The 26,831-nt window shown below is 43.7% G+C and overlaps 1 protein-coding gene across 2 annotated transcripts in view; it reads left to right on the forward strand.

Annotated features, from left to right (window-relative positions):
* RBPMS (RNA binding protein, mRNA processing factor) overlaps positions 1-26,831 on the forward strand; it is a 173,449-nt gene that overhangs the window by 76,852 nt on the left and 69,766 nt on the right. For both annotated transcript variants that reach the window (XM_075284475.1, XM_075284485.1), the window contains exons 3-4: positions 811-849; positions 3,243-3,305. In XM_075284475.1, coding sequence (XP_075140576.1) covers positions 811-849; positions 3,243-3,305 — 102 coding nt within the window. The remainder of the gene's footprint in view (positions 1-810; positions 850-3,242; positions 3,306-26,831) is intronic.

The following is a 26,831-nucleotide window of genomic DNA, read 5'->3' on the forward strand; positions in this document are numbered from 1 at the left end:
CTTCCTCTTAGTTGGTGGCCGCTATATGGGGAGGTGGGGTGGGTGGTTTGGGGTATAATAGTCCGTGGGGTCTCATCTTCCTCTTGTTTGGTGACAGCTGGACACATATTGGGCAGCGATCTCCACAGTAGCCTCTTCTTCTCCCAGTAGGATGCCGAGTTTCCTCATCTCGTCTGCAGATATGAAGTCTGGGATGTGGGCAGAGAGTCTTTGGAAGTAGACGGCCCGCACAGCTGAGTATTTGGTGCAGTGTAGCAGGAAGTGGGTCTCGTCTTCTAGGGCCCCCTGGTCAAAGTGTTGGCACAGTCTGTTCTTCCATGGCTTGTACTTCTGCCTGTGTCAACATAAGTATTCACTGTACAAGGTACACACTTGGCAAGTGTGTATATGAGATGGGCGCATCCATAGGATCTTATGCTCTCAGTGGCAGGTGCTTTTGGTCTATGTTTGGCCAGTATTTTTTTTCCAATGTGTAGAAAAGAACAGTCTGTTACCCTTTTCTATACAGTATATGTACAGTAAATAAATACAGTAAATTCTACTTTGTGGCATATATTGCTTACAATGGTAGCATAACAAAATCAGAATTTGGAGTTAAAAAATATCAAACTGAATCAAACTGTTAAGTCAGTTTTCTGAAATCATCAATTACTACAGAGCCCCATGGACACCATATTTCTACTTCACCAAATTTTGACATACAGTTATCAGTCTTGGAAATGAGAATGTTCTTTTTAATTCGTATGTATTAATGGAATTCTAATCAATAATTCACTCACTGACAACAAAATGTATCACTATTTTTTCCAGGGTTATGAAGGTTCACTAATAAAACTTACATCAAAGCAGGTAAGAAATGAATGAGTCTGTTCATATAATGATACAGTGCAGTATATGATGTGCAAACTAGACCTCTCTCTAGCTTTGCGTGGCTGCACATGCCACTGGGCAACTAGATGCAGCTCTGTTTCTTGCCTTTAAGGGTAAGACCCCACGTGGCGTTCCGAAGCAAAAATGCGCTGCGGGAAAAACTGCGGCAGCAACTCATTGCGGTTCTTCTAGCAGCTCTGTAGACAGAAAATTTACAGTGGTTTTCTCTGCTGACTTTCCGTTTCAATTATGCCTACGAGGAAACCGCTGTTGTTTCCGTAGGTATAATTGACATGCTGCAATTTCCAAAACTGCGCCGGTTTTGGAAATCGCAATGTGTCCACAGCACTGTTTTTACTGGAAAGTAAGTATGGGATTCACTGGAATTCCATCCACTTTGCTCTAACTGTAAAAAAAATTTCCGCGGCTTTTATGCCATGTGGGGCCCCAGCCTAAAAGTGTTTTCACATACAATGCCAGGTTCTGCAAAAGGAGTGACCGTAAAATAACTGCATGGTGGTTAGCACTGTTGCCTTGCGGTACTGGGCCATGTGTTCAAATACAATCAAAGTGTATAGGTTCTCCCCGTGTTTGCGTGGTTTCCTCTGAGTCTTCCAGTTTCCTATACTACAAAAACACATTGGTATATAAATTGGCCTTCACATACCTAAACTTACATTGTAAACCTCACGAGAAAGTTGGAGAGTTGATCATTTATTCCACGCTATGGAATATATTGGAGCAACTATGGGATATAGTAATTTGTGCAGAGGCTGCAGACAACAAGCAATGCTGCAACTACCTCATTCTCAGAGTTCTTATCAGGAAATTATGGGATATCCTAACATTTTCATAACTTTCTGTGATGGGATGCAGCCTTTAAATTGTTTTATATGCCTGTAAAGAAGTGGTACTACTACTTCCCTTACAGTATGTTTTCAGAGTAGGGGAAGAAACCCATGCAAACACTGGGAGAACATACAAACTTCTTGCAGATGTTGTCCTTGGCAGAATTTGAACCCAGGACTCTATCGCTGCAAGGCTGCAGCCCCAACCACTGAGCCACTGTTTTTCCCCGAGTAGCTGCCATCTACAAACACCCGGCATCCACTGTACTTTTTATGCTATGAATAACCTTATTGCCACATAGGGCTAACTTGTGCCATTAGTTTGTGATCAGAGGAGTTTTCACCCCTTTTCCCTGCACAATGGCACCCTAGTCCCAAGTAAATAGTGCAATGTGCAAGGACAACTTTCAGAGTGGAGTCAGTGCTAAATCACAACTGAATCCTCTTTATATCACGATTGTTGGTGTCCCATATGTGTCCTCACCAAATGTTATTGTCCTCGCCAGTATTCTAGCAATACCTCATTATTTTATGAGATTGGAATAACTCTTTAAGTGACAATAAGCTCATGTTTGTATTCTAAAGCTGAGGACTTCAGTGCGACTCCCTATTAAACAGATTATGCCCTACTCATTCTAATCATTGCCACATATGTTACTAGGTTTTAATATTGAACACATCCTTGTCCCTAGATAGCTTTTGTACCTTTAGTCAGCTCACTCATAGTAATCCATTATTCATATCAGATCACTGGAAGAAATACCACATACTGAAAGATTTGCTAATAATGTTCTTGGCCTGCACAAGCTGTTCATATGATATCCCATTTCACAGCACAATTATAGGCCTTGATAAAACTCATTCTTGAGCTGATCAAAAAAGCATATGCAGAACAATCGCATCTTTATATAAATTATGATCCTGTTACATCATATAATGAGAAACTATCAGGGAAAGCTTCCCTAATGTAGTGATGAGACCTGGATGGATCCAAGTTGTCTAGATGTTATTTGTGGCCAAGTTTCCGATCTGTAAGGTACATCAACACTTTGGCAATCATTTGTAGAATGTCAGTATACAAAACTATTGAAAGTTGTTTTCAGTATGATATTTGGAGAAGCTGATGTGCTGACAATGGTTTAACCCTGGATTATTGAAGCTTAAGGCTGGGGCCCCACGGACCGGAAACGCCGCAATTTGTACAGTGCAGGCAAAGTGGATGGGATTTATGTGAATCCCATCCCCACTTTGCGGAAAAGATCGCAGCGCGGACACGAGATAAAAACATTACCAACAGACCCACTCACACAAGCATGGCCATCGCTTTAAGCGGCTGATCTGTGTGAGTCCCAGGTATCAGATTCCCTCCAAGGAATCAGATTATCTCTTTAAGGATAGGCCGTCAATATAACCCCTTTTAATTGTAAGTTGGTACATAACATTGGAATACTGAGATATTCAAATACAATTTGTTAAATGTACATGCTTAACATGCTTTAATGTTACCTTTTATTTTATCCACAGCCTGTTGGTTTTGTGAGTTTTGATAGCAGATCAGAAGCAGAAGCTGCCAAGAATGCATTAAATGTAAGTAGTACTCAAAACTGGTGGAGTATGTGCTCCAGGGGCAGTTTGGATTATAGAGTTGGGGGACACAAGCTGAGTCCACAGTGGCTACTGATAAAGCAGCTGCTGTATACAGATACATGCTGTCTGGTCCAGCACACTTATAACTAGGTGGCTGCTGTATTATCTCCTTTTTCACACTGTCGGAGATGTTCTATCAGTGTGATATATTCGTTGATGAGCCCAGAATGCCTTGACACAAGATCACCTCAAATTCCTCTTTTTTTTTAATTTTTTAAATTCAAGGTTTTTTATTGCAAATTTTTCCAAAACAGACAACAACAGACCTCAGAGCCACAAACGCGGAATCCACGTCAAAATCCGGCTCAAAAAAACGTCTCTCATTGAATTCAAGGGGTTCCTAGCAGCTAGCCATTTTTTGGACCGGATTCTGAGGCGGCCTCCGCGTCAAAATCCGGTCAAAAAACCCAAGCTTAAAGGCTTCCAGCACATGACCTATACTTTCTGGAAAATCCAACGATTCCCAGTTTCCAGACCAAATTCAGCCTGGGAAATGCAGGCAATATGCAACCTAATTTTTCAGACAGTATTTGCTGTGTGTAGGAGACCTAAAGGTCTGTCTACACAAGAAAAAAAAAGAAAAAAAACACACATGGAGCAATTTTAGTTGTGGAAATGTTGCAGGTTTGCCACATTTCGTTCAATGTATTCCAAGGACTGAAATTTGCTGTGAAAATATCCAACATTTAAAATCTGCAGTTCGTGTCAGTTTGTGCACAGATTTTGTGGATTTTATATACAGCATGTGGATAAGAATCCTTGAAATCTTTTGTGCTAGTACCGTAAATGCTGCAGTTATTACATACTGAAATTCCTTAGCATTTCAGCCCTATGTGTACATTCCCTTAATATACTATAAATGACTTGATGGCTTACACTGTGAGAGCTAAGGGTCAGATGGCTCCTAAAAATGAGGCTGTGACTTTTTTTTTTAATTTCTTTATATAATGTGGTCAAATGGGGAGTTTTGCAGAATGAATTGTATTGTTCAAAATATTGTTTATATATAGTGTCTGAAGGGGCCCCTATAGGGAATCATAGTGTGTGGAGGAGGGGCTACTGTGAGACATTCTGCTGTTTGGAGGGCCACTAAGGGACATTACGCTATGTGTTCCCAGCATTCTAGTGTCCAATACCACAGCCTGTTCCATTCTGCACCATGCCTCATTCTCCAGAAGTTCTGCACCCCACCACTAAGGCCAATTAGTGGGGATGGGGACCCCAGAGACATCTGCAGAGGCCTTCTGCAGTCTGTGTCTACCCCTGAGTCAGGTGATCCTTGTTGATCAGTAGACCCAGTACTGTTGTACATCCTACAGTGGGATGTGGGTAAAATCCTGCCCTTTCAAATGTTATTCGGCTGTGTCATAGATGTCATTTAAAGGGGGTCTGTCAGCTATCCTGAGATGTCCTTTAGTAATACTTGTATTACCCAAGACATAACATGTGTTAGTGAATAAATGTATTTACTAAAACATGTCAGGAGAGCCGGCAGGTCCTCTTTACAGATATCGGTTTGAGAACATTATAATCGTAGATGCCCTTTCTCCAGACTAAATAATATACAAGTATGTTCTTCCGTTTAATGAAATACAGGAAAAAGCAATAAGCAGATAGATGACTTTCAGACAACAAGGTTATGAGCGCCTGGTCAGTTGTGTTATTTTGTATACAGATCAATGGCTTGTGTAAATAGATCAAAATGCAGATGTTTCATCCCAAAGAATCAGTGCAAACATGGCTCCAAGTACTACTGTTCCTGAGTAAATATGGCTTATCTGGGTTTCTTGCTTTCAGAATATGAAGAAAATAATTACATGTAGTACACTGGTCCTAATAATCAGCGGCGTCCAAATTATTAAGAGGTGTATTCCCCACAATCTTGAAACTAATGCCATCAATTTATGTTTTCTGGTGTACATTCTAAGGGTAAATTCACACAGTAGAAAAGGTTTTTTGGCGCGGCTACCCGCGACGCAATGCCGATGCACTGCGACTTGGTCGTGGTATCCGTGAAAAAAATCGTTAGCGGGAAAAAAATGAGTGACTCCCATTGAAGTGAATGGGAGACATTTTTTGCAGGCGGATTCCATGTCAAAATCCGTCTACTCTGTGTGAACATACCCTTATACATTTTTTTGACTGTAATGATTCCACCCAACAAATTACAAAAAGAAGCTCAAGGTTTCTACTCAGAATTGCAGTGCGCCAAAAATAAATGGCAGGAGACTGCTATAAACCTAATGATACTTCCTCCAGTGTTTTTAGGACAATAGTTTTTGCGAAATATTTCCTAACTTCGCCATCATCAGATCTTCATCACATCAGATCACATCACATCAGGTCTGTGCCGGAAACTGGGAAAAAAAATTAGATAGACATGCTTCATAATTTGCAGTTCTTGAATATGGAATGGACATACAGCTGCAAAAATTGCGCTTGTGTTTCTGGGCTCAGAGAAATTAATGGGCCACAATTGTGTATAAAAACTGCAGTTGTGTGCATGAGGCCTTAGGCCACAGTTTTGTGGGAGAAGATTGCTCACTTTTGATACATTTTTAGTTCAGTGTATTTTTTTTTAAGGTGATGTCCTAGAACTGATAATTTTCCCATAAGCTTTTCTGTAGGTAAATAAAAAGACCCCCAAAAATTATCAAAATAACTGTATACAAAAAAAATAAATAAATAAAAAACACTTGTAAAAATAGCATGAAAAACATGGCATTTTTCCTCAAAAAATACCACAAAAAGGTCCATGTGACTCACACATGGCAGACCTATTTGCAACTGTCTCCTGCATGTGATTGAAGCTTGAAGCAATCTATGTGCTAACACCAACACAACCCCATTCTGATAAATTCCAAGAAATTTCTGCAATAAAAATCTGGTCCATGTGAAACAACCCTGTAGTTGTATGTGGTGTATGCAAATGTATTAAGCAGACAAGTTAGTTTTATCATTGGGGTTGGTTGTAATTGACTTTGTTTAACCCCTTTCCAAACATCAGTCATAGATGTACAGTAGAAGCTTGAAGGGGATGTATGGCGCAGACTTAGGATCTGAGTGTCTGCTACGTATGGAGGGTGGCAGTTGTGTTACCCAGCTGAAACTTGCAATTTTGTTATATATGTCATGGCAGATATAGGGATTCAAAATAATATCCATCTTAATCTTTGATTTCTTTTATTGAAACTGTCACTTCATTTATGGCATAAGCGGCCTTAGTTCTGCTAGGCTTAGCTATCTATATACAGTACAATATTTGACACTGGAAGACTTTCATGTTTAGAAGAGACATCCTAAAAGTTTGACCTCATATACATGGTCATATGGTCTTAAGGCTGGTGTTTTCTACGTCAATTTTAATAAATCCCCCAACTGGCGCAAGGCATGTCTGAATTATCTAGAGACCCCAGGCTCTTAATAGATCAGGTACCCCACTTTTGGAGATCTCACCAACTTCACTGAATACCATGCACTATGCCATACATTGCATCGGGGCCATGTCTCATATTCTAGTTCAGCCCCTTCACTGAATGAGAATGAGCTGCAAACAGGTGATGTGACAAGTGAATGTCACAACACCAGCCAGTAAAGCTGCAGCAGCTCTTATCCAAGGATCGCTACCGCTTGGAGCAGCTGATCGGTAGGGGTCCCAGGAAACAGATTCCCTCTAATCTAATATCAATGATCTATCCTTAGGTTAGGTCTACAGTATTTAACTACCGAGTTACTCTTTTAATGATGTGTTAATATTAACTTTCCCTTGACACAAGTTTCTTGTTTTCCACAATTATCCACTTATTTCCCAGAAACAGAATTTTGGTTCGACTTACGTGAATTGAATTCACCATTGTTTACAGGTGTTTTCCTTGTGCTCAGCATATCCTCTCATGAGCAGGGGTGTAACATGAGGAGGTGCAGAGGGTGCCCAGGAGCCCAGGAGCCTTAGGGGGCTCATAAGCACTGGCATAAGTATTGAGATTGCAGATTCCATCTGGCCCATAAACCAAGGAGACCCACAGATTACCCTAACCACAGTTCTATTGGGAGGCTTTTTTTGGAGGCTGATTTTTAGTGGATTCAGTGTCAAAATCAGCACCAAAAAACTATGTGTACACCAGTGGCGTAACTAGGAATGGCAGGGCCCCTTGGCGAACTTTTGACATGGGGGCCCCCCCCAGGACCGACGCCAAAGATCTTGACTAGTGTTGAGCAAATAGTATTCAAAACTATTCGACGAATACCTCGCTCCCATAGGAATGCGTGGAAGCGACCGAACACCAAGGGGTTAAGCGCACTGAATATTTGACGGCCGCTAACACACATTCCTATGCAAGCGAGGTATTCAACGAATACTATTCGCTCAACACTAATCTTGACCAACCCCCCACCACCACCACCACCACCACCACCGCATTTCTGCGCACACTATTATGCCCCATAGTGGCCCCTGCACACAGTATTATGCCCCATAGTGGCCCCTGCACACAGTATAATGCTCCATAGTGACCCCTGCACACAGTATTATGCCCCTTAGTGGCCCCTGTACACAGTATTATACCCCATAGTGGCCCCTGCACACAGTATTATGCCCCATAGTGGCCTCTGCACACAGTATTATCCCCCATAGTGTCCCCTGCACACAGTATTGTACCCCATAGTTGCCTCTGCACACAGTATTATACCCCATAGTGGCCTCTGCACACAGTATTATGCCCCATAGTGGCCTCTGCACACAGTATTATCCCCATAGTGGCTCCTGCACACAGTATTATGTCCCTTAGTGGCCCCTGCACACAGTATTATGTCCCTTAGTGGCCCCTGTACACAGTATTATACCCCATAGTGGCCCCTGCACACAGTATTATGCCCCATAGTGGCTCCTGCACACAGTATTATGTCCAATAGTGGCCTCTGCACACAGTGTTATGCCCCACTGTGGACACCCATGAACAATTATACTCTTTTCAGACCCCAGAGTATAATAATCAGAGATTATTATTAGAATCACTATTACATACCTATCCCCGGCTCCACTGCACTCTCCGCTGCTATCAGCCATCTTCAATGACGTCCGGGACGTCATGTGACCGGGGGACCTGCATCGCAACGCATATGGACGCAGGTCCCAGTCATCTGACGTCAAGGATGTCACGCAAGTAGGCCCGAAGCCAGCCCGGAGATGTAAGTAACAGTGTTTTTTTTTTTATAGACAAATCCAAAAGGAAAAGGGGAATGGGGAATGGGGAAAACCACCCTTCAGCGTTATTCCATTAGATACTGTTTTTTTGACTGAACCTGCTATTTTTAATTTTATATACTCAATAAATGTGATTGATTTTAATATATAGGATTGCTGGACTCCAATTTTTCTACGTATTTCTTGGTGTTTTTTTTATGTTCTTCTACCTCTCCTGGGCCTGTGATCATTATACTCGGGGGTCTGAAAAGATCCCCGAGTATAATGATAGTGTTTGTGGGGCCCACGGCGTCACTTACCGATCCCGGCCCCTGCCAGGATTGGTAAGTGAGTAGGGCCCATTACAGCCTATTTTTTTTTTAAAAAAAACAGCGGTACCGGCTGTCGCCCGGTTCCCTAATGTCCCAGGCCCTGTGGCACACCCTGGTAGTTATGCCCCTGGTGTGCACTGACCCTTACATATTTGTCAGCAATTAACCTCTTCCTCCAAAGGCTGCTTTCTGGGGGGGTTTGTTTTTGAATTTGACGCTCAGTACATTCACTGTGATATTATGTAAGGGGTTTTTTTTGCAGAGTGACATTAGGCTCACATTAGTGTAAAGGTCTCCATCTTTCAGGTCTCTATAGATTTAATAAGGGAAGAAAAACTGCAGAAAAAAACACAATGAAAAGTTCTGTGGAAAAAAACACTAAGCAGTACCTGCTGTGTCAGGCGTTAAGGTGATGCCATATTTCGTCATCTGACTTCCATCATCTACATGGATTTTAGGAAGGGAATAAAATCAAAGTGACCTGAGTTCCTGGAGAAATATCTCTTCCTTCATCTCATCTGTATTTCACTCGGAGGCTGTATTTTATAGGCTAGTCATTCACCACTAAACTTTAGCTAGTGCTCTTGTTTTGTGCTAAATATTGAAATCTGGAGGCTGCGGTATGTACATGAGATAACTTACTTTCTCCAGAGATTTCCAGGAAAGAAGAAGCATCTCACTGTTTGTTGCAAAATACTTCATGGAAGAAGTCCAGTACTTAGGCTATGCTAAAGGGACTGTGTATCAGAAAAAATGTAATTAAAGTTTTATGATAAACACTTATTTATAGAATTTTTGGTGAGTTTTTAAAACTGCTTCCATGATATTTTCTATTAAAAAAAAAAAAAAAGCTGTAGTTTTCACTTATCAGCACGATCACAGCTGCTATGTATATGTAGATAAAACACAGAATTCACTAGTCACAATAGGTGATTTCATAATTCATGTACTCTCATATCTCCCTATTAGAGATGAGCGAACACTAAAATGTTCGAGGTTCGAAATTCGAACCCCATTATAGTCTATGGGGAACATAAACTCGTTAAGGGGGAAACCCAAATTCGTGTCTGGAGGGTCACCAAGTCCACTATGACACCCCAGGAAATGATACCAACACCCTGGAATGACACTGGGACAGCAGGGGAAGCATGTCTGGGGGCATAAAAGTCACTTTATTTCATGGAAATCCCTGTCAGTTTGCGATTTTCGCAAGCTAACTTTTCCCCATAGAAATGCATTGGCCAGTGCTGATTGGCCAGAGTACGGAACTCGACCAATCAGCGCTGGCTCTGCTGGAGGAGGCGGAGTCTAAGATAGCTCCACACCAGTCTCCATTCAGGTCCGACCTTAGACTCCGCCTCCTCCGGCAGAGCCAGCGCTGATTGGCCGAAGGCTGGCCAATGCATTCCTATGCGAATGCAGACTTAGCAGTGCTGAGTCAGTTTTGCTCAACTACACATCTGATGCACACTCGGCACTGCTACATCAGATGTAGCAATCTGATGTAGCAGAGCCGAGGGTGCACTAGAACCCCTGTGCAAACTCAGTTCACGCTAATAGAATGCATTGGCCAGCGCTGATTGGCCAATGCATTCTATTAGCCCGATGAAGTAGAGCTGAATGTGTGTGCTAAGCACACACATTCAGCACTGCTTCATCACGCCAATACAATGCATTAGCCAGTGCTGATTGGCCAGAGTACGGAATTCGGCCAATCAGCGCTGGCCAATGCATTCTATTAGCCCGATGAAGTAGAGCTGAATGTGTGTGCTAAGCACACACATTCAGCACTGCTTCATCACGCCAATACAATGCATTAGCCAGTGCTGATTGGCCAGAGTACGGAATTCGGCCAATCAGCGCTGGCTCTGCTGGATAGTCTAAGATAGCTCCACACCAGTCTCCATTCAGGTCCGACCTTAGACTCCGCCTCCTCCGGCAGAGCCAGCGCTGATTGGCCGAAGGCTGGCCAATGCATTCCTATGCGAATGCAGACTTAGCAGTGCTGAGTCAGTTTTGCTCAACTACACATCTGATGCACACTCGGCACTGCTACATCAGATGTAGCAATCTGATGTAGCAGAGCCGAGGGTGCACTAGAACCCCTGTGCAAACTCAGTTCACGCTAATAGAATGCATTGGCCAGCGCTGATTGGCCAATGCATTCTATTAGCCCGATGAAGTAGAGCTGAATGTGTGTGCTAAGCACACACATTCAGCACTGCTTCATCACGCCAATACAATGCATTAGCCAGTGCTGATTGGCCAGAGTACGGAATTCGGCCAATCAGCGCTGGCCAATGCATTCTATTAGCCCGATGAAGTAGAGCTGAATGTGTGTGCTAAGCACACACATTCAGCACTGCTTCATCACGCCAATACAATGCATTAGCCAGTGCTGATTGGCCAGAGTACGGAATTCGGCCAATCAGCGCTGGCTCTGCTGGAGGAGGCGGAGTCTAAGGTCGGACCTGAATGGAGACTGGTGTGGAGCGATCTTAGACTCCGCCTCCTCCAGCAGAGCCAGCGCTGATTGGCCGAATTCCGTACTCTGGCCAATCAGCACTGGCTAATGCATTGTATTGGCGTGATGAAGCAGTGCTGAATGTGTGTGCTTAGCACACACATTCAGCTCTACTTCATCGGGCTAATAGAATGCATTGGCCAGCGCTGATTGGCCGAATTCCGTACTCTGGCCAATCAGTGCTGGCCAATGCATTCTATTAGCTTGATGAAGCAGAGTGTGCACAAGGGTTCAAGCGCACCCTCGGCTCTGATGTAGCAGAGCTGAGGCTGCACAAGGGTTCAAGCGCACCCTCGGCTCTGATGTAGGAGAGCCGAGGGTGCACTTGAACCCTTGTGCACCCTCAGCTCTGCTACATCAGAGCCGAGGGTGCGCTTGAACCCTTGTGCACACTCTGCTTCATCAAGCTAATAGAATGCATTGGCCAGCGCTGATTGGCCAGAGTACGGAACTCGACCAATCAGCGCTGGCTCTGCTGGAGGAGGCGGAGTCTAAGATCGCTCCACACCAGTCTCCATTCAGGTCCGACCTTAGACTCCGCCTCCTCCAGCAGAGCCAGCGCTGATTGGCCGAATTCCGTACTCTGGCCAATCAGCACTGGCTAATGCATTGTATTGGCGTGATGAAGCAGTGCTGAATGTGTGTGCTTAGCACACACATTCAGCTCTACTTCATCGGGCTAATAGAATGCATTGGCCAATCAGCGCTGGCCAATGCATTCTATTAGCGTGAACTGAGTTTGCACAGGGGTTCTAGTGCACCCTCGGCTCTGCTACATCAGATTGCTACATCTGATGTAGCAGTGCCGAGTGTGCATCAGATGTGTAGTTGAGCAAAACTGACTCAGCACTGCTAAGTCTCTGCATTCGCATAGGAATGCATTGGCCAGCCTTCGGCCAATCAGCGCTGGCTCTGCCGGAGGAGGCGGAGTCTAAGGTCGGACCTGAATGGAGACTGGTGTGGAGCGATCTTAGACTCCGCCTCCTCCAGCAGAGCCAGCGCTGATTGGTCGAGTTCCGTACTCTGGCCAATCAGCGCTGGCCAATGCATTCTATTAGCCCGATGAAGTAGAGCTGAATGTGTGTGCTTAGCACACACATTCAGCTCTACTTCATCAGGCTAATAGAATACATTGGCCAATCAGCGCTGGCCAATGCATTCTATTAGCTTGATGAAGCAGAGTGTGCACAAGGGTTCAAGCGCACCCTCGGCTCTGATGTAGCAGAGCTGAGGGTGCACAAGGGTTCAAGTGCACCCTCGGCTCTCCTACATCAGAGCCGAGGGTGCGCTTGAACCCTTGTGCAGCCTCGGCTCTGCTACATCAGAGCCGAGGGTGCGCTTGAACCCTTGTGCACACTCTGCTTCATCAAGCTAATAGAATGCATTGGCCAGCACTGATTGGCCAGAGTACGGAATTCGGCCAATCAGCGCTGGCCAATGCATCCCTATGGGAAAAAGTTTATCTCACAAAAATCACAATTACACACCCGATAGAGCCCCAAAAAGTTATTTTTAATAACATTCCCCCCTAAATAAAGGTTATCCCTAGCTATCCCTGCCTGTACAGCTATCCCTGTCTCATAGTCACAAAGTTCACATTCTCATATGACCCGGATTTGAAATCCACTATTCGTCTAAAATGGAGGTCACCTGATTTCGGCAGCCAATGACTTTTTCCAATTTTTTTCAATGCCCCCGGTGTCGTAGTTCCTGTCCCACCTCCCCTGCGCTGTTATTGGTGCAAAAAAGGCGCCAGGGAAGGTGGGAGGGGAATCGAATTTTGGCGCACTTTACCACGTGGTGTTCGATTCGATTCGAACATGGCGAACACCCTGATATCCGATCGAACATGTGTTCGATAGAACACTGTTCGCTCATCTCTACTCCCTATATTATAAAAATGAATTTCTGTCTGTCTGTCTGTCTGTCTGTGCTCTAATGCGAACCAAATGACTGGACCAATCTTCACCAAATTTGGTACAGAGATACTTCAGGTATCCGGGAAGGTTTAAGACGAGACTCCAACTCGCTCGGACGTACCGTTGCTGAGATACAGCATTCCAAACACAATGCCCCCCTCCCCCTTAGCCAATACAAACCTGCAAGTCTTTCATTCATATTCCAACTGCAATACACATCGTCACTCCACATGCACAATACAATACTGATATCCAAACTGAGATACATGCATCAGAGGATTAGATACACAGATCAGCAAACAGTATCACACTCCAGAAGATTAGATACACGCGTCTGCACACAGTCCCACAAACCAGAGGATTAAATACGCACTTCTGCACACAGTTCCACACACTGAAGGATTAGATACGTGCGTCTGCACACAGTACCACATGCCGGGGGATTGGATACATGCGTCTGCACACAGTACCACATGCCGAAGGATTAGATACACGCGTCTGCACAAAGTACCACACCCCGGGGGATTGGATACATGCGTCTGCACACAGTACCACATGCCAAAGGATTTGATACACGCATCTGCACACAGTTCCACGCACCAGAGCATAAGATTTGCACGTCTGCACACAGTACCACATGTCGTCGGATTAGATACGCGCGTCTACACACAGTTCCACACTCCAGAGGATTAGATATGCACATCTGCACACAGTACCACATGCTGCAGGATTAGATATGTGTGTCTACACACAGTTCCCCACGCCGTAGGATTAGATACGCGCGTCTGCAGACAGTTGTACACGCCATAGGATTAGATACACGTGTCTACACACAGTTCCACACACCAGAGCATAAGATATGCACATCTGCACACAGTACCACATGCTGCAGGATTAGATATGTGTGTCTACACACAGTTCCCCACGCCGTAGGATTAGATACGCGCCTCTTCACACAATACCACACAGGGGAGGATTAGATTCGTGTGTCTGCACACAGTACCACACTTTGGAGGATTAGATACATGCCTCTGCACACAGTACCACAAGTCAGAGAATTAGATGTGCGTCTCAGCACACAGTACCACACGGGGGAGGATTAGATACGCTCATCTGCACATAGTACCACATGCCAGAGGATTAGATACGCGCATCTGCACACAGTACCACACAGGAGAGGATTAGATACGTACATCTGCACACAGTACCACATGCCAGAGGATTAGATACACACATCTGCACACAGTACCACACGCCAGAGGATTAGATACGCGCGTCTGCACACAGTTTCACTTACCGGAGGATTAGATACGTGCCTCTTCACACAATGCCACACAGGGGAGGATTAGATACGCACATCTGCACACAGTACCACACGCCGGAGGATTAGATATGTGCATCTGCAAACAGTACCACACCAACAAGGATTAGATACTTGAGTCTAAACACAGTACTACACGGGGAAGGATTAGATACAGCTTTACTCCAGGTATCCATAACAACTGATCATAGGTTTTTCACTGATATCCAAAATGAGATACACACAATCACATGACGCTTATGGACATACACACAAACCACATACAAAATACACCAGTGCAAAATTGGACATTTCTTATGGGGCCAGTACACAAACATAAAATGTAATATACCCGTGCGAAGCCGGGTCCTCCCTCTAGTACTGTATATAGAGCTCCACCAGCATGCCTAGAAAACTCTACCATAGAAGTCAACAAGGTCTGCTTCTGAATGTTGTCTTTGGCCCATGGTTCACCTCCAAGGAACAGGAAGTGACAGATTATTTTAGGTTTAGTGTTAAGACTTGGAATATAGATAATACATGGAATATTAACCCCTTCCTGACATCCATCATAATAGTATGGCAGCTGATGGGTTTTTAAAGATGGCAGCGGCCACCATAGCCACTGGGTCTCCACTGTATTGCACAGCATTAAAAAACTACATAAATTTGATATCCCTAATTTTGGCTACGGAGTGAACATCGAAAAACAAAGCCTGTAAGAAAGTCTCACAAATGCAGTTGTTCTTCAATTTCATCCCATTCTGAATTTTTTTCCAGCTTCCCAATACATTGCAGAATAATCAAAGGAAAAATGCTTGTATGGGAAGGAGTTAAAAACAGTATCCCCAACATTTATAAAAAAGTATGCTTAACATAAAAAATGTGATTAAAAACATAGGTAATTTTCTGGCAACATATTCCTTTTAAGGGTACTATGTTAATACTCGGTGACTTCTTTCATTTTCTCTCTCCTCGTCTTCCAAAATTCATAACTTCTTTTTTTTATTTATTTGTTGATGGCTTATTCTTTGCGTGATGAGTTGTACTTTCATTTGTCACCATTTTGGGGTACATACAGACCTATGAAAAAGTTTGGGCACCCCTATTAATCTTAATCATTTTTAGTTCTAAATATTTTGGTGTTTATAACAGCCATTTCAGTTTGATATATCTAATAACTGATGGACACAGTAATATTTCAGGATTGAAATGAGGTTTATTGTACTAACAGAAAATGTGCAATATGCATTAAACCAAAATTTGCCCGGTGCAAAAGTATGGGCACCTCAACAGAAAAGTGACATTAATATTTAGTAGATCCTCCTTTTGCAAAGATAACAGCCTCTAGTCGCTTCCTGTAGCTTTTAATCAGTTCCTGGATCCTGGATAAAGGTATTTTGGACAAACAATTCAAGTTCAGTTAAGTTAGATGGTCGCCGAGCATGGACAGCCTGCTTCAAATCATCCCACAGATGTTCAATGATATTCAGGTCTGGGGACTGGGATGGCCATTGCAGAACATTGTAATTGTTCCTCTGCATGAATGCCTGAGGATTTGGAGCGGTGTTTTGGATCATTGTCTTGCTGAAATATCCATCCCCGGCGTAACTTCAACTTCATCACTGATTCTTGAACATTATTCTCAAGAATCTGCTGATACTGAGTGGAATCCATGCGACTCTCAACTTTAACAAGATTCCCGATGCCGGCATTGGCCACACAGCCCCAAAGCATGATGGGACCTCCACCAAATTTTACAGTGGGTAGCATGTGTTTTTCTTGGAATGCTGTTTCTTTTTGGACGCCATGCATAACGCCTTTTTTTTATAACCAAACAACTCAATTTTTGTTTCCAAAATGAAGCTGCCTTGTCCAAATGTGCTTTTTCATACCTCAGGCAACTCTATTTGTGGCGTACGTGCAGAAACGGCTTCTTTCTCATCACTCTCCCATACAGCTTCTATTTGTGCAAAGTGCGCTGTATAGTTGACCGATGCACAGTGACACCATCTGCAGCAAGATGATGCTGCAGCTCTTTGGAGGTGGTCTGTGGATTGTTCTTGACTGTTCTCACCATTCTTCTTCTCTGCCTTTCTGATATTTTTCTTGGCCTGCCACTTCTGGGCTTAACAAGAACTGTCCCTGTGGTCTTCCATTTCCTTACTATGTTCCTCACAGTGGAAACTGACAGGTTAAATCTCTGAGACAACTTTTTGTATCCTTCCCCTGAACAACTATGTTGAACAATCTTTGTTTTCAGATCATTTGAGAGTTGTTTTGAGTAGCCCATGATGCCACTCTTCAGAGGAGATTCAAATAGGAGATCAACTTGCAATTGGCCACCTTAAATACCTTTTCTTATGATTGGATACATCTGGCTATGAAGTTCAAAGCTCACTGAGGTTACAAAACCAATTTTGTGCTTCAGTAAGTCAGTAAAAAGTAGTTAGGGGAATTCAAATCAATAAAATGATAAGGGTGCCCATACTTTTGCACCAGTCAAATTTTGGTTTAATGCATATTGCACATTTTCTGTTAGTACAATAAACCTCATTTCAATCCTGAAATATTACTGTGTCCATCAGTTATTAGATATATCAAACTGAAATGGCTGTTGCAAACACCAAAATATTTAGAACTAAAAATGATTAAGATTAATAGGGGTGCCCAAACTTTTTCATAGGACTGTATGTTTTCATTAACTTTTATTTACGTTTTTTTGGGAGGCCATGTGAAATAACACACAATTCTGTCATCATCATTTTTTGCATCTTGTTTTTACGGCATTCACTCGTAAAATGCCAGCTTTGTCTGGCGAATCATTACAATTACAGTAATACCATATTTATATTAGTTTTATAAAATTTTAACGTTTGCACAAATAAAAAGTCATTTTTTTGAAAATGAATGATTTTCCTGCGGTCATCATGTTCTGACGCCTATAAATTTTTTATTGTACTGTTGACGGATATATGCCAGGGCTCTTTACTAGCAGGACAAGTTGTATTTTGTATAGGTAACAGTGTTCGGTATGTATGACTTTTTGATTACTTTTTATTGTTATTTTTTTGGAGAAAGCAAAGCGTCCAAAATACATTAATTTACTGTATTTTTTTTTTTTTTTTACAACTTTCAACGTAGGGAATAAACAACAGTATTTTTGGATACTGGGGACTCATTAGTCATTTCAATGAGCTTTACATCCTCCTGGTCAACTTTAATCCATGCAAGTACTATACTGGAAAACAAAACATCAAGCACATATATAGGCGCTTTAAACATGATTCTATCTGCAAAGACAATTTTTTTTCCCCAAGCATTTTATTTGATAGATATAGGATAACCCAGAGCATATCTTTGTGTGTTCATAGTGAACATGCTTTCAATGGCACCTTCAGAGCTGTTGATGTACTGTACGCTGGTGCACATGCCAAATGTATCTTTCATTACTACAATTAAATGTACTGCACAGATAAGTTTCCTAACTAATTATATATGATTGTTACTAGAAAAAGCCTGAAGATCCCTAGGACAGACAACCTTATTATCTCTTCCTTTTACTTGCTGAGTGATGGACAAACTGAAGTATGCGAACAATTTCATCTATGGCACATGCTCTTGTGCGTTACACTCTGCCATGCTTATGTGCTGTTAAGCTAGGTGTGGGGTCTAAAATTTAGGATTTTACGTTTTCAACGTATGTTTGTTTAAGGCAGAATTCTCTGTACAGCTCCGCTCTTTGTATGTCAGCTCTGACATTGTTATGTGTGACACATCCTGTTGCCGGACGGTGATGTATTAGACATGACGCATTAGACATGACGCAGGTTGACGGACACATATTCAAGAGAAGCCGCTTGTTTACAGGTTAGACAAGTTTTATCCAATAATAACAGAAAATCACCAATCAGACTGAAATATAAAGCTCGTAGCTGTGAATCCCTGTTCCTGCAGGTAAAGCCTTCACTTCTACAGCATCACTACAGTTACCTTTTGTAATTAATATGTATTAAAGGTTTCATTCGAATGAGGCAAATAATCCGCAATAAAGAAGATAAAGGTTTTAAGTGTAACCAAATATGCCCACCGTGTTCTCTCTCTGCTGCTTAGTCAGCTTAGTAAATGGGCTTTTCATATATAGACCCAGATCACAAAGCCATTTCAAATGCTGGCATTTTTTTGCACTTTTCCACCTTTTTTTTCTACTTTTCTAAATTTTGTAGCTGCATATTTATTGGGGTATATTCCCATACATGCTTTTGCTGGAAGTTCCTAAAACTCACCTATTTAACATAGAAAAAAAAGTCAAGTTTCTTTTTCAGAACATATACTAAAATGGCAGTCAAGCACACAGGCGGCCTAATGGTCACCAAGTAACCTAAGATATATCTAAAAATGTATTGAAATAAGTTAATCCATTTTCACTATAGCCATTTTTCTTTTTTTTTATTTTGTGTTTTTAATTCCTAAACTTCCAAAACAGGACAAAAGTTCATCTGGGTATTTAAATATGGCAGCTGCTTAGGAGCTAAGTGGACGCCGTAACTGCAGGCTCTCTGCAGTATTATACAGCAGAGACCTGGCACTAATGTCTGAGATCAGTGACCACATTGATCGCCGGCATTACGGGCCCCCAGCGCCTAGGTCAAAGCTGACCAAGTCATCATTTTATCAGCAGTGCCTAGTCGGCACTAATTTGACGTGGACTGATGGCACCTGAAATGTGCCAGCTTCTTGTTGCCATAATGGCCAGGAGCCTATTAGAGGCACCTAGGCTTTTCTGGCATATACATGTACTTTTGTTGCAGGGTGGTCTATGCAGCCTGTAATAGAAGTGCCAATATTTTGCAATGTACTCCCTATAATACATAGAAAAGTTAAAAACACATACACATTAGGTATCTCTATATCCAAAAACTCCTGGTCTACAGACTTCTAAAAATATTATTTTTGTATGGTAACATAGTGGGGAAAAAAATCAAAAGTGCTTCACTTCTGATAAAAATTTGAACAAAAAGAAATTGAAGAAATAGACATTGCCCAAAATGGTATAACTAAAAAGTACATCTGGCCCCACAAAAAGACATTCTATGCATCCTCATACATAAATATAAAAAAGTTACTGGTATCAGAATATGACGACTTCGAGAAAATATTTTTTTTTTGTAGTTTTAGAATTACAAGGGTTAAAATGTAAATAAATGTAAAATATGCCGTGATAACGAAGTTCATAAGAAAATTGCACAATTGCACTTTTTCTGCAATTCTGACCCATTCTTATTGCAGATATATGGGAAAAAATTCTGGGACTACTAATATATCAAATGTAGATATAAAGTAATATATGAATTATTGCAATGACTATCCAATGCTTCGTGTACAAGGGACTGTCACTAGTATGACCAAGGAGACAGTTTTTACAACCCTTTTCGATGTAGAATTTTCTGTTTTCTTGTATGATACAGACTTATTGTGCAAAGCTAGAACTGAACTTCTCCATAAGAAAAAAAAAACTTATCCACAGGACCAAACTTCAAGTATTTCTAAGTGATGTGCACTTCATGTCCTGCCAGATCAAGGCAGTTCCTTAGATATAAACTAGGAGTCGGCTGCCAGTTTGCTCTAAATCTTATCATGGTAACGTTTTGGATGGAGTCGCAATGCCCAGAAAGTAATCCCATCAAATCTAACTTTCGGCTGAACATTATGTAGTCTGCTTCTCAGGACCGATTTGAAATACTGCTCAGTTCCAATGCCAGAGGATAAGAGCAGACTGCGGTAGGATACAGCCCTCCAAATATGGTGCTGTGCTCTTTAAAGATGATAGAAGGAATGTTACTTTTGCCTTGGAGCCTGATAGCTATGGTGAACTCTGCCAAACAAATGAGATCATTTGACTTGAGCTTTTAAAGATGTTAGCGCAATAATGCTTTAATTCTCCACAACAGCCCCCTTCATGGCCTACTCCGAGGCTGCCATCTGTCTATGTGCTGTTTTGATATCCCCAGGTTTATGGATCATATTCCCTTCTGCTTTTCATTATTCTGGCGCACAACCAGTGGTCAGAGTAGCTTAGAAAGGTAGCCATCCCATGTCTCCTATCACTAAAAGCATACATTTATTAAATGTTGATGTTTTTGGACCTTATTATGGAAAATGAATACAATCTGCTGTTCCGTTTACTTTGCACAATGGTATTGCTTTATACAAAAAGTCAGATTTCATAGGAACTTTCATTGATAACAAAAAGCTAGCCATATTGTGTATATCAACCGATCACAGCTCTGCTCTTTTCAGAGCAGTTTAAGGCCCCTTTCACATCTACATTCAGGGTTTCTCTTTGGAGAATCTGCTTTGGAACCCCCTGAGCGGAAACCTATACGCATTAAAAAGGAAACCACAAGGACCCCATAGACTATAATGAGGTCCATGTGGTTTCCGCACGAACCATGTAGAGAGAAAAGTTCTGCATGTGGAAACCACATGAACCCCATGGTAGTCTATGTGGTCTGCGATTTTCCCAGGTAACCGCTTTATAGGTTAACGTTCGGGGGGGGGGGGGCTAAAAATGCAAGCCAGTCTCTGGTTGTTATGGGTGATAAGACCAGTTTTTGTTTTACTGTTTTGATACAAGACGTAGACTCCTAAAATAATACCTAATACATATCGGTGATTGTGCTAAATCAGAAATCTATAGTTTACTAGTTTTATGTCGTTGGAACAATCATATTAAATGATCTCAACACTATGGCCAGAATATACAATATACACTCACCGGCCACTTTATTAGGTACACCTGTCCAACTGCTCGTTAACACTTAATTTCTAATCAGCCAATCACATGGCGGCAACTCAGTGCATTTAGGCATGTAGACATGGTCAAGACAATCTCCTGCAGTTCAAACCGAGCATCAGTATGGGGAAGAAAGGTGATTTGAGTGCCTTTGAACGTGGCATGGTTGTTGGTGCCAGAAGGGCTGGTCTGAGTATTTCAGAAACTGCTGATCTACTGGGATTTTCACGCACAACCATCTCTAGGGTTTACAGAGAATGGTCCGAAAAAGATAAAACATCCAGTGAGCGGCAGTTCTGTGGGCGGAAATGCGTTGTTGATGCCAGAGGTCAGAGGAGAATGGCCAGACTGGTTCGAGCTGATAGAAAGGCAACAGTGACTCAAATAGCCACCCGTTACAACCAAGGTAGCCAGAAGAGCATCTCTGAACGCACAGTACATCGAACTTTGAGGCAGATGGGCTACAGCAGCAGAAGACCACACCGGGTGCCACTCCTTTCAGCTAAGAACAGGAAACTGAGGCTACAATTTGCACAAGCTCATCGAAATTGGACAATTGAAGATTGGAAAAACGTTGCCTGGTCTGATGAGTCTCGATTTCTGCTGCGACATTCGGATGGTAGGGTCAGAATTTGGCGTCAACAACATGAAAGCATGGATCCATCCTGCCTTGTATCAACGGTTCAGGCTGGTGGTGGTGGTGTCATGGTGTGGGGAATATTTTCTTGGCACTCTTTGGGCCCCTTGGTACCAATTGAGCATCGTTGCAATGCCAAAGCCTACCTGAGTATTGTTGCTGACCATGTCCATCCCTTTATGACCACAATGCACCCAACATCTGATGGCTACTTTCAGCAGGATAATGCGCCATGTCATAAAGCTGGAATCATCTCAGACTGGTTTCTTGAACATGACAATGAGTTCACTGTACTCCAATGGCCTCCACAGTCACCAGATCTCAATCCAATAGAGCATCTTTGGGATGTGGTGGAACGGGAGATTCGCATCATGGATGTGCAGCCGACAAATCTGCGGCAACTGTGTGATGCCATCATGTCAATATGGACCAAAATCTCTGAGGAATGCTTCCAGCACCTTGTTGAATCTATGCCACGAAGAATTTCGAGGCAGTTCTGAAGGCAAAAGGGGGTCCAACCCATTACTAGCATGGTGTACCTAATAAAGTGGCCGGTGAGTGTACATTGTCAGCAAACGGCTTCCAAAATGGGGCTTCTCTCATGCCATATCCATTATCCTTTACTCCACACAAGTGGTGTAAATCAACTTAGAATCCCTATATGTCAGCGAAGGACTGTCAGCCCATCAGATGGATGTGTTGGTGATTTGTGTTTTATTTTATTTGGTGTGACCAAATCCCAGTCTATTCTATCTGCTCTAGTGACCAGTGTGAAAGATTAAACTTCTGACACTTCTGCAGCTTTCCTCTTAGCTTTGCTGTGTAGACTGAAGCAGTCAGAGGTAGATTTCATGAACTTTCAATTGTACTGCCCGAAACTTAGATAAGACACTAAATACTTTACACATACAGGCTCAGTATGCATATTTTTGGAGGGAACTGTATAATATAACCTAATGGAGATTTTTTTCTTGATTTCTTACAAAATCAGAGTCACATATGTCCTATGTGAATGAGGCTCAGCATGTAAAGGTTGTACAGGGCTCTGCTAGTTCTGGTGCACCGTGGTTCCTATGAACTGCTGAGTGACAGGACTGCCGGGAATCAGCCAGTCTGATATTTAAGAGCTATCCTAATGAAGGGTCATCTATATTAAAGCCTTGGGATACCCCGTTAATGAAACTCCAATTTAAATACATGTGGCATTGCCTTTAATTTATATTGAAATGCCCCTTAACCCTTAGGCACACCAGGATGTACAGTAACGTCCTGTGTGCTGAAAAAACATGGCGGTCGCTCTGAAACAGAGCTGCCGCACTAGTGTCACGGGGTGACTAATGCTATACAGTCTCAGAACACTTCTCACTGACAAGTGTGTGATGTGATAATAGCAGTGGTAAAAGGAGATGTTTCTGTAATGAAAAATTCTATTGTAGTAATTCTTTTTGACCACAAGATGCCGCTGTGTTAGGTAAAGGAAAAACCAGGAAGTGACGAGTTGAGGAAGTGGACTGCTGTAGTGGGGAAGAAGAAGCTGGCTGTGAGCAGTGAGAGATCTGAGGGACAATCCATTGCCATCCGCTGCCCTGCAACGCTTGTTTCAGGCCAGGGCCAGCTCTGGAGAAGCCCGAACCTGTTGCTGGTTCCCATGTCAGGAGAGTTGGAGACGATTGCTGTGCAGACGCCGCGGAGCGGATGACAAGAAGGACCAGCCCTTGTGACACCGTGTTCCAGTTGCCTGGAGGCAAAGAAATTCCTGTTTCCTTCGGAAAGTCCATCTGACTGTTCGCCCCCTTGCTAACCCGGGTAAGCGGAGCTCCGATTCACCTTTCATAAGGGTGAATAGTGTATACACGCAGTAAATAGTTTTTTTTTTTTTGGCGCCAAAAACCTAGCATAGACTGGTTCCGGCCATTTTGCTTTAAAGCGAGTTCTATCCAAACGGAGATACAGCACGTGTTGTCCTGCTATTCAAAAGAGACACTATATCCTGGATTATAGTACCAGAAGTATGTCATAAGAGGAGTTATTTGTTTCACTAAGACTTGTGCAGCTAAGCACCAACTTCTGATAAAACAAAACCGGTTGCTGAAGTCTTCCCTGCAGGGTTGGGGTAGTGTGTTGAAATGTGGATATTGGGGAGTGGGTAAGTTAAATAGTAAACTGTGATATTGTTAACCCCAGTGTGACACCGCAGGTGATCTTCCTCTGCATACTTACATTGTTTTGTTAGCTTGGTATTAATAGGTAAATTGCAGCTGCTATATATATGTAGCCGCTAGTTAAAGGCATAGTTCACTAGTTCTGACATATTAGGTCACGGTGCAGTGTCACTCAGGGGTCTCAGCCCTCGGCTGAGTGTCTTGTAATTATTGATTTCATCAGGCCTGTTAGCCTGGAGTTCACCACAAAAGGGTATAGAGTAAAATTTATATTTCTTACTTCGTGTCTGGTGTGGTTGTGCCTGTCCGTGGAACCGCTGTATCCTAAAAGTTCCTGCAAGAGCCCCGGTAGCCAGTCGGCTGCCGTGTCTTTCCCTTCCTCCTCCCCCCTTACATTTTTGGCGTAGTCGGCAGGATACGGTGCCACCATGGACATGGACAACGCATCTGGGGACGCGCCCTTGGTGGACGCGGACCGTGTGCCTAATGGCGGGGTGGCTGTAGGTGCTGTCCTCCCGCCTGTTGCACCTACCCTTGCACCGACAGCCCCAGTCAGGTGTTTACCAGCAGGTGCCATCTTAAACCAACTGACTAAATTTGACGGACATAACATGTTGCTGACCGATTGGACTGAACGACTGAGGAGTGCGATTAAACTGTGTAATCTAGCCCCCGAACTCCAACCGGAGGTAGCGATAAATGCTCTGGAAGGGAATGCCCGACGGACAATCACATTACTGCCAGAGTCCCAGAGGAGTACGGTGACAGACATAGTAAACAGGTTGGAGAAGGTTTACGGGAATCGTGCCCCGTCAGTTGATTTACTTGCCCGGTTTGTTAATCGGAGACAGGGGGAGGGGGAGACCGTCCCTGAGTATGCTAATGAACTACAGGGGTTGTTAGCTGATGTCCGGAGGGCCGAATCCCACGCTCAGCTTGCCCCTGAGGAAGATGACGAGCTGTTGAGGGACTATTTTATTCGGGGATTATGTTTGAGTACGGTGAGGCGGGAACTACAGAACCGCGTGCTGGCGGACAAGACCCTGACCTTTGTCCAGATTCTGGAGGAGACCATCGCCAGGACTCAAATGGAGGAGCCAGAGGTGGGTCAGGTCGCCATGCAGAGAGCTGGAAGGGTGATGACCAATGCTGTAGGGGGTGAGACAGAGGCCCAGATGAGAGAAATGCAGCGTACTATAGATGCGCTAACCCAACAATTGAGCCAGGTGCAGAGTAGGGTACAGACTCCTGCTGCTGGGAACCCGTTACCAACTCCCTCAGACGGGCCCCCATGTCAATGCTCAGCAAGACCCCCCATGTGGCAAACAGAGGAACCACAGGGAAGGCCATCTCCATCACGGCCGTGGTATCGCTCTCCTCCTGACCCCCAACTGCGACAAAGGCCACCACCTCGGGAGTGGGACTATAGCAATGTTCAATGTTGGCAATGTCAAGAGTTCGGGCATATCTCAAGGAACTGCCCAGGACCGAGAAGGGCCAGGCCCAGCAACTCACCGCCGTTAAACGGGAGACCTCCGCGATAAGAGGGCGCACCGCGGGGGTATCAGGGGGCCCAAGTGCTCCAAAAAGCCCACATGATTTGATCGCAAAAAGCCCCGTGCTGGAAGTGAGTTTTGAGGGAAAGAAGGTCCCCTGCCTAGTGGATACGGGTTCTGAAGTGACAACAATGCCCTTAGACTATTTTGAACGGCATCATGGCCACCTTATGCGACCAAACACCGGAATGGTTATCCGACTGAGAGCGGCAGATAATGGAACTATCCCTGTACATGGGGTAGTCTGGATGCGGCTTCGGGCCTGTGGCCAAGAATTAGGAGTCAAGGGAGTTATCCTTGTCAAGTCTACCTACTTGCCGGAGGTCCCGGTGATTCTAGGCATGAATGTGTTGCGAGACCTGAACCACGTGCTTTTCACCAAGAAAGGACCGGAGTACTGGAAGCGGACTACGGCACATAGGCCAACACAGCAAGTTTTCCGGCAAATTGTCCAGACTTGCCGAATCCAGAAGGGACTCCCTGAAAACCACCGGCTGGGGGCGGTGTATACCCCGAATGGTGCGCCCGTAAAAATACCTCCCCGGCAGGAACGGACATTGATGTTGCCTGTGGGGACCAATCTGAATGTGGACGGATTGGATGTCGAGCTGGAACCGGTAGAGCGGTGTGAAGAGATAACTGGTGTGATGTTTGGGCGAGTGGTGGCCACAGTCCGAAACGGGCGAGTGCCGGTGCGGTGCGTGAATCTACAGGATCATGAAGTGACCCTACCAAGGAGAGTCAAGGTCGCCAGAGTCTTCCTACACCAGGGTGAGACAGCCCGGAGAAGACCCTTTACTCTTAGGGAAGAGAGAGGGGACGTTTGGACCTTGGCGGTACAGATGGATCAACCTGAAAAACCCACGCCCGAGTGGAATGGGAGGAAGATCCTGGAAATGATGGGAATAAACCGTCCCTCTTTGAGTCCAGACCAAGTACGGCTAGTGGAAGAGACCCTATGGGAGTTCCAAGCTGCATTTTCTAGGCATGACGAAGACTTTGGCTGTACGTCTGCTATCGAGCACCGAATACCGACCGGGAACACGGCCCCAATCCGT

The sequence above is a fragment of the Leptodactylus fuscus genome, chromosome 1 (assembly GCF_031893055.1).
Source record: "Leptodactylus fuscus isolate aLepFus1 chromosome 1, aLepFus1.hap2, whole genome shotgun sequence".
Taxonomy (NCBI): Eukaryota; Metazoa; Chordata; class Amphibia; order Anura; family Leptodactylidae; genus Leptodactylus; species Leptodactylus fuscus.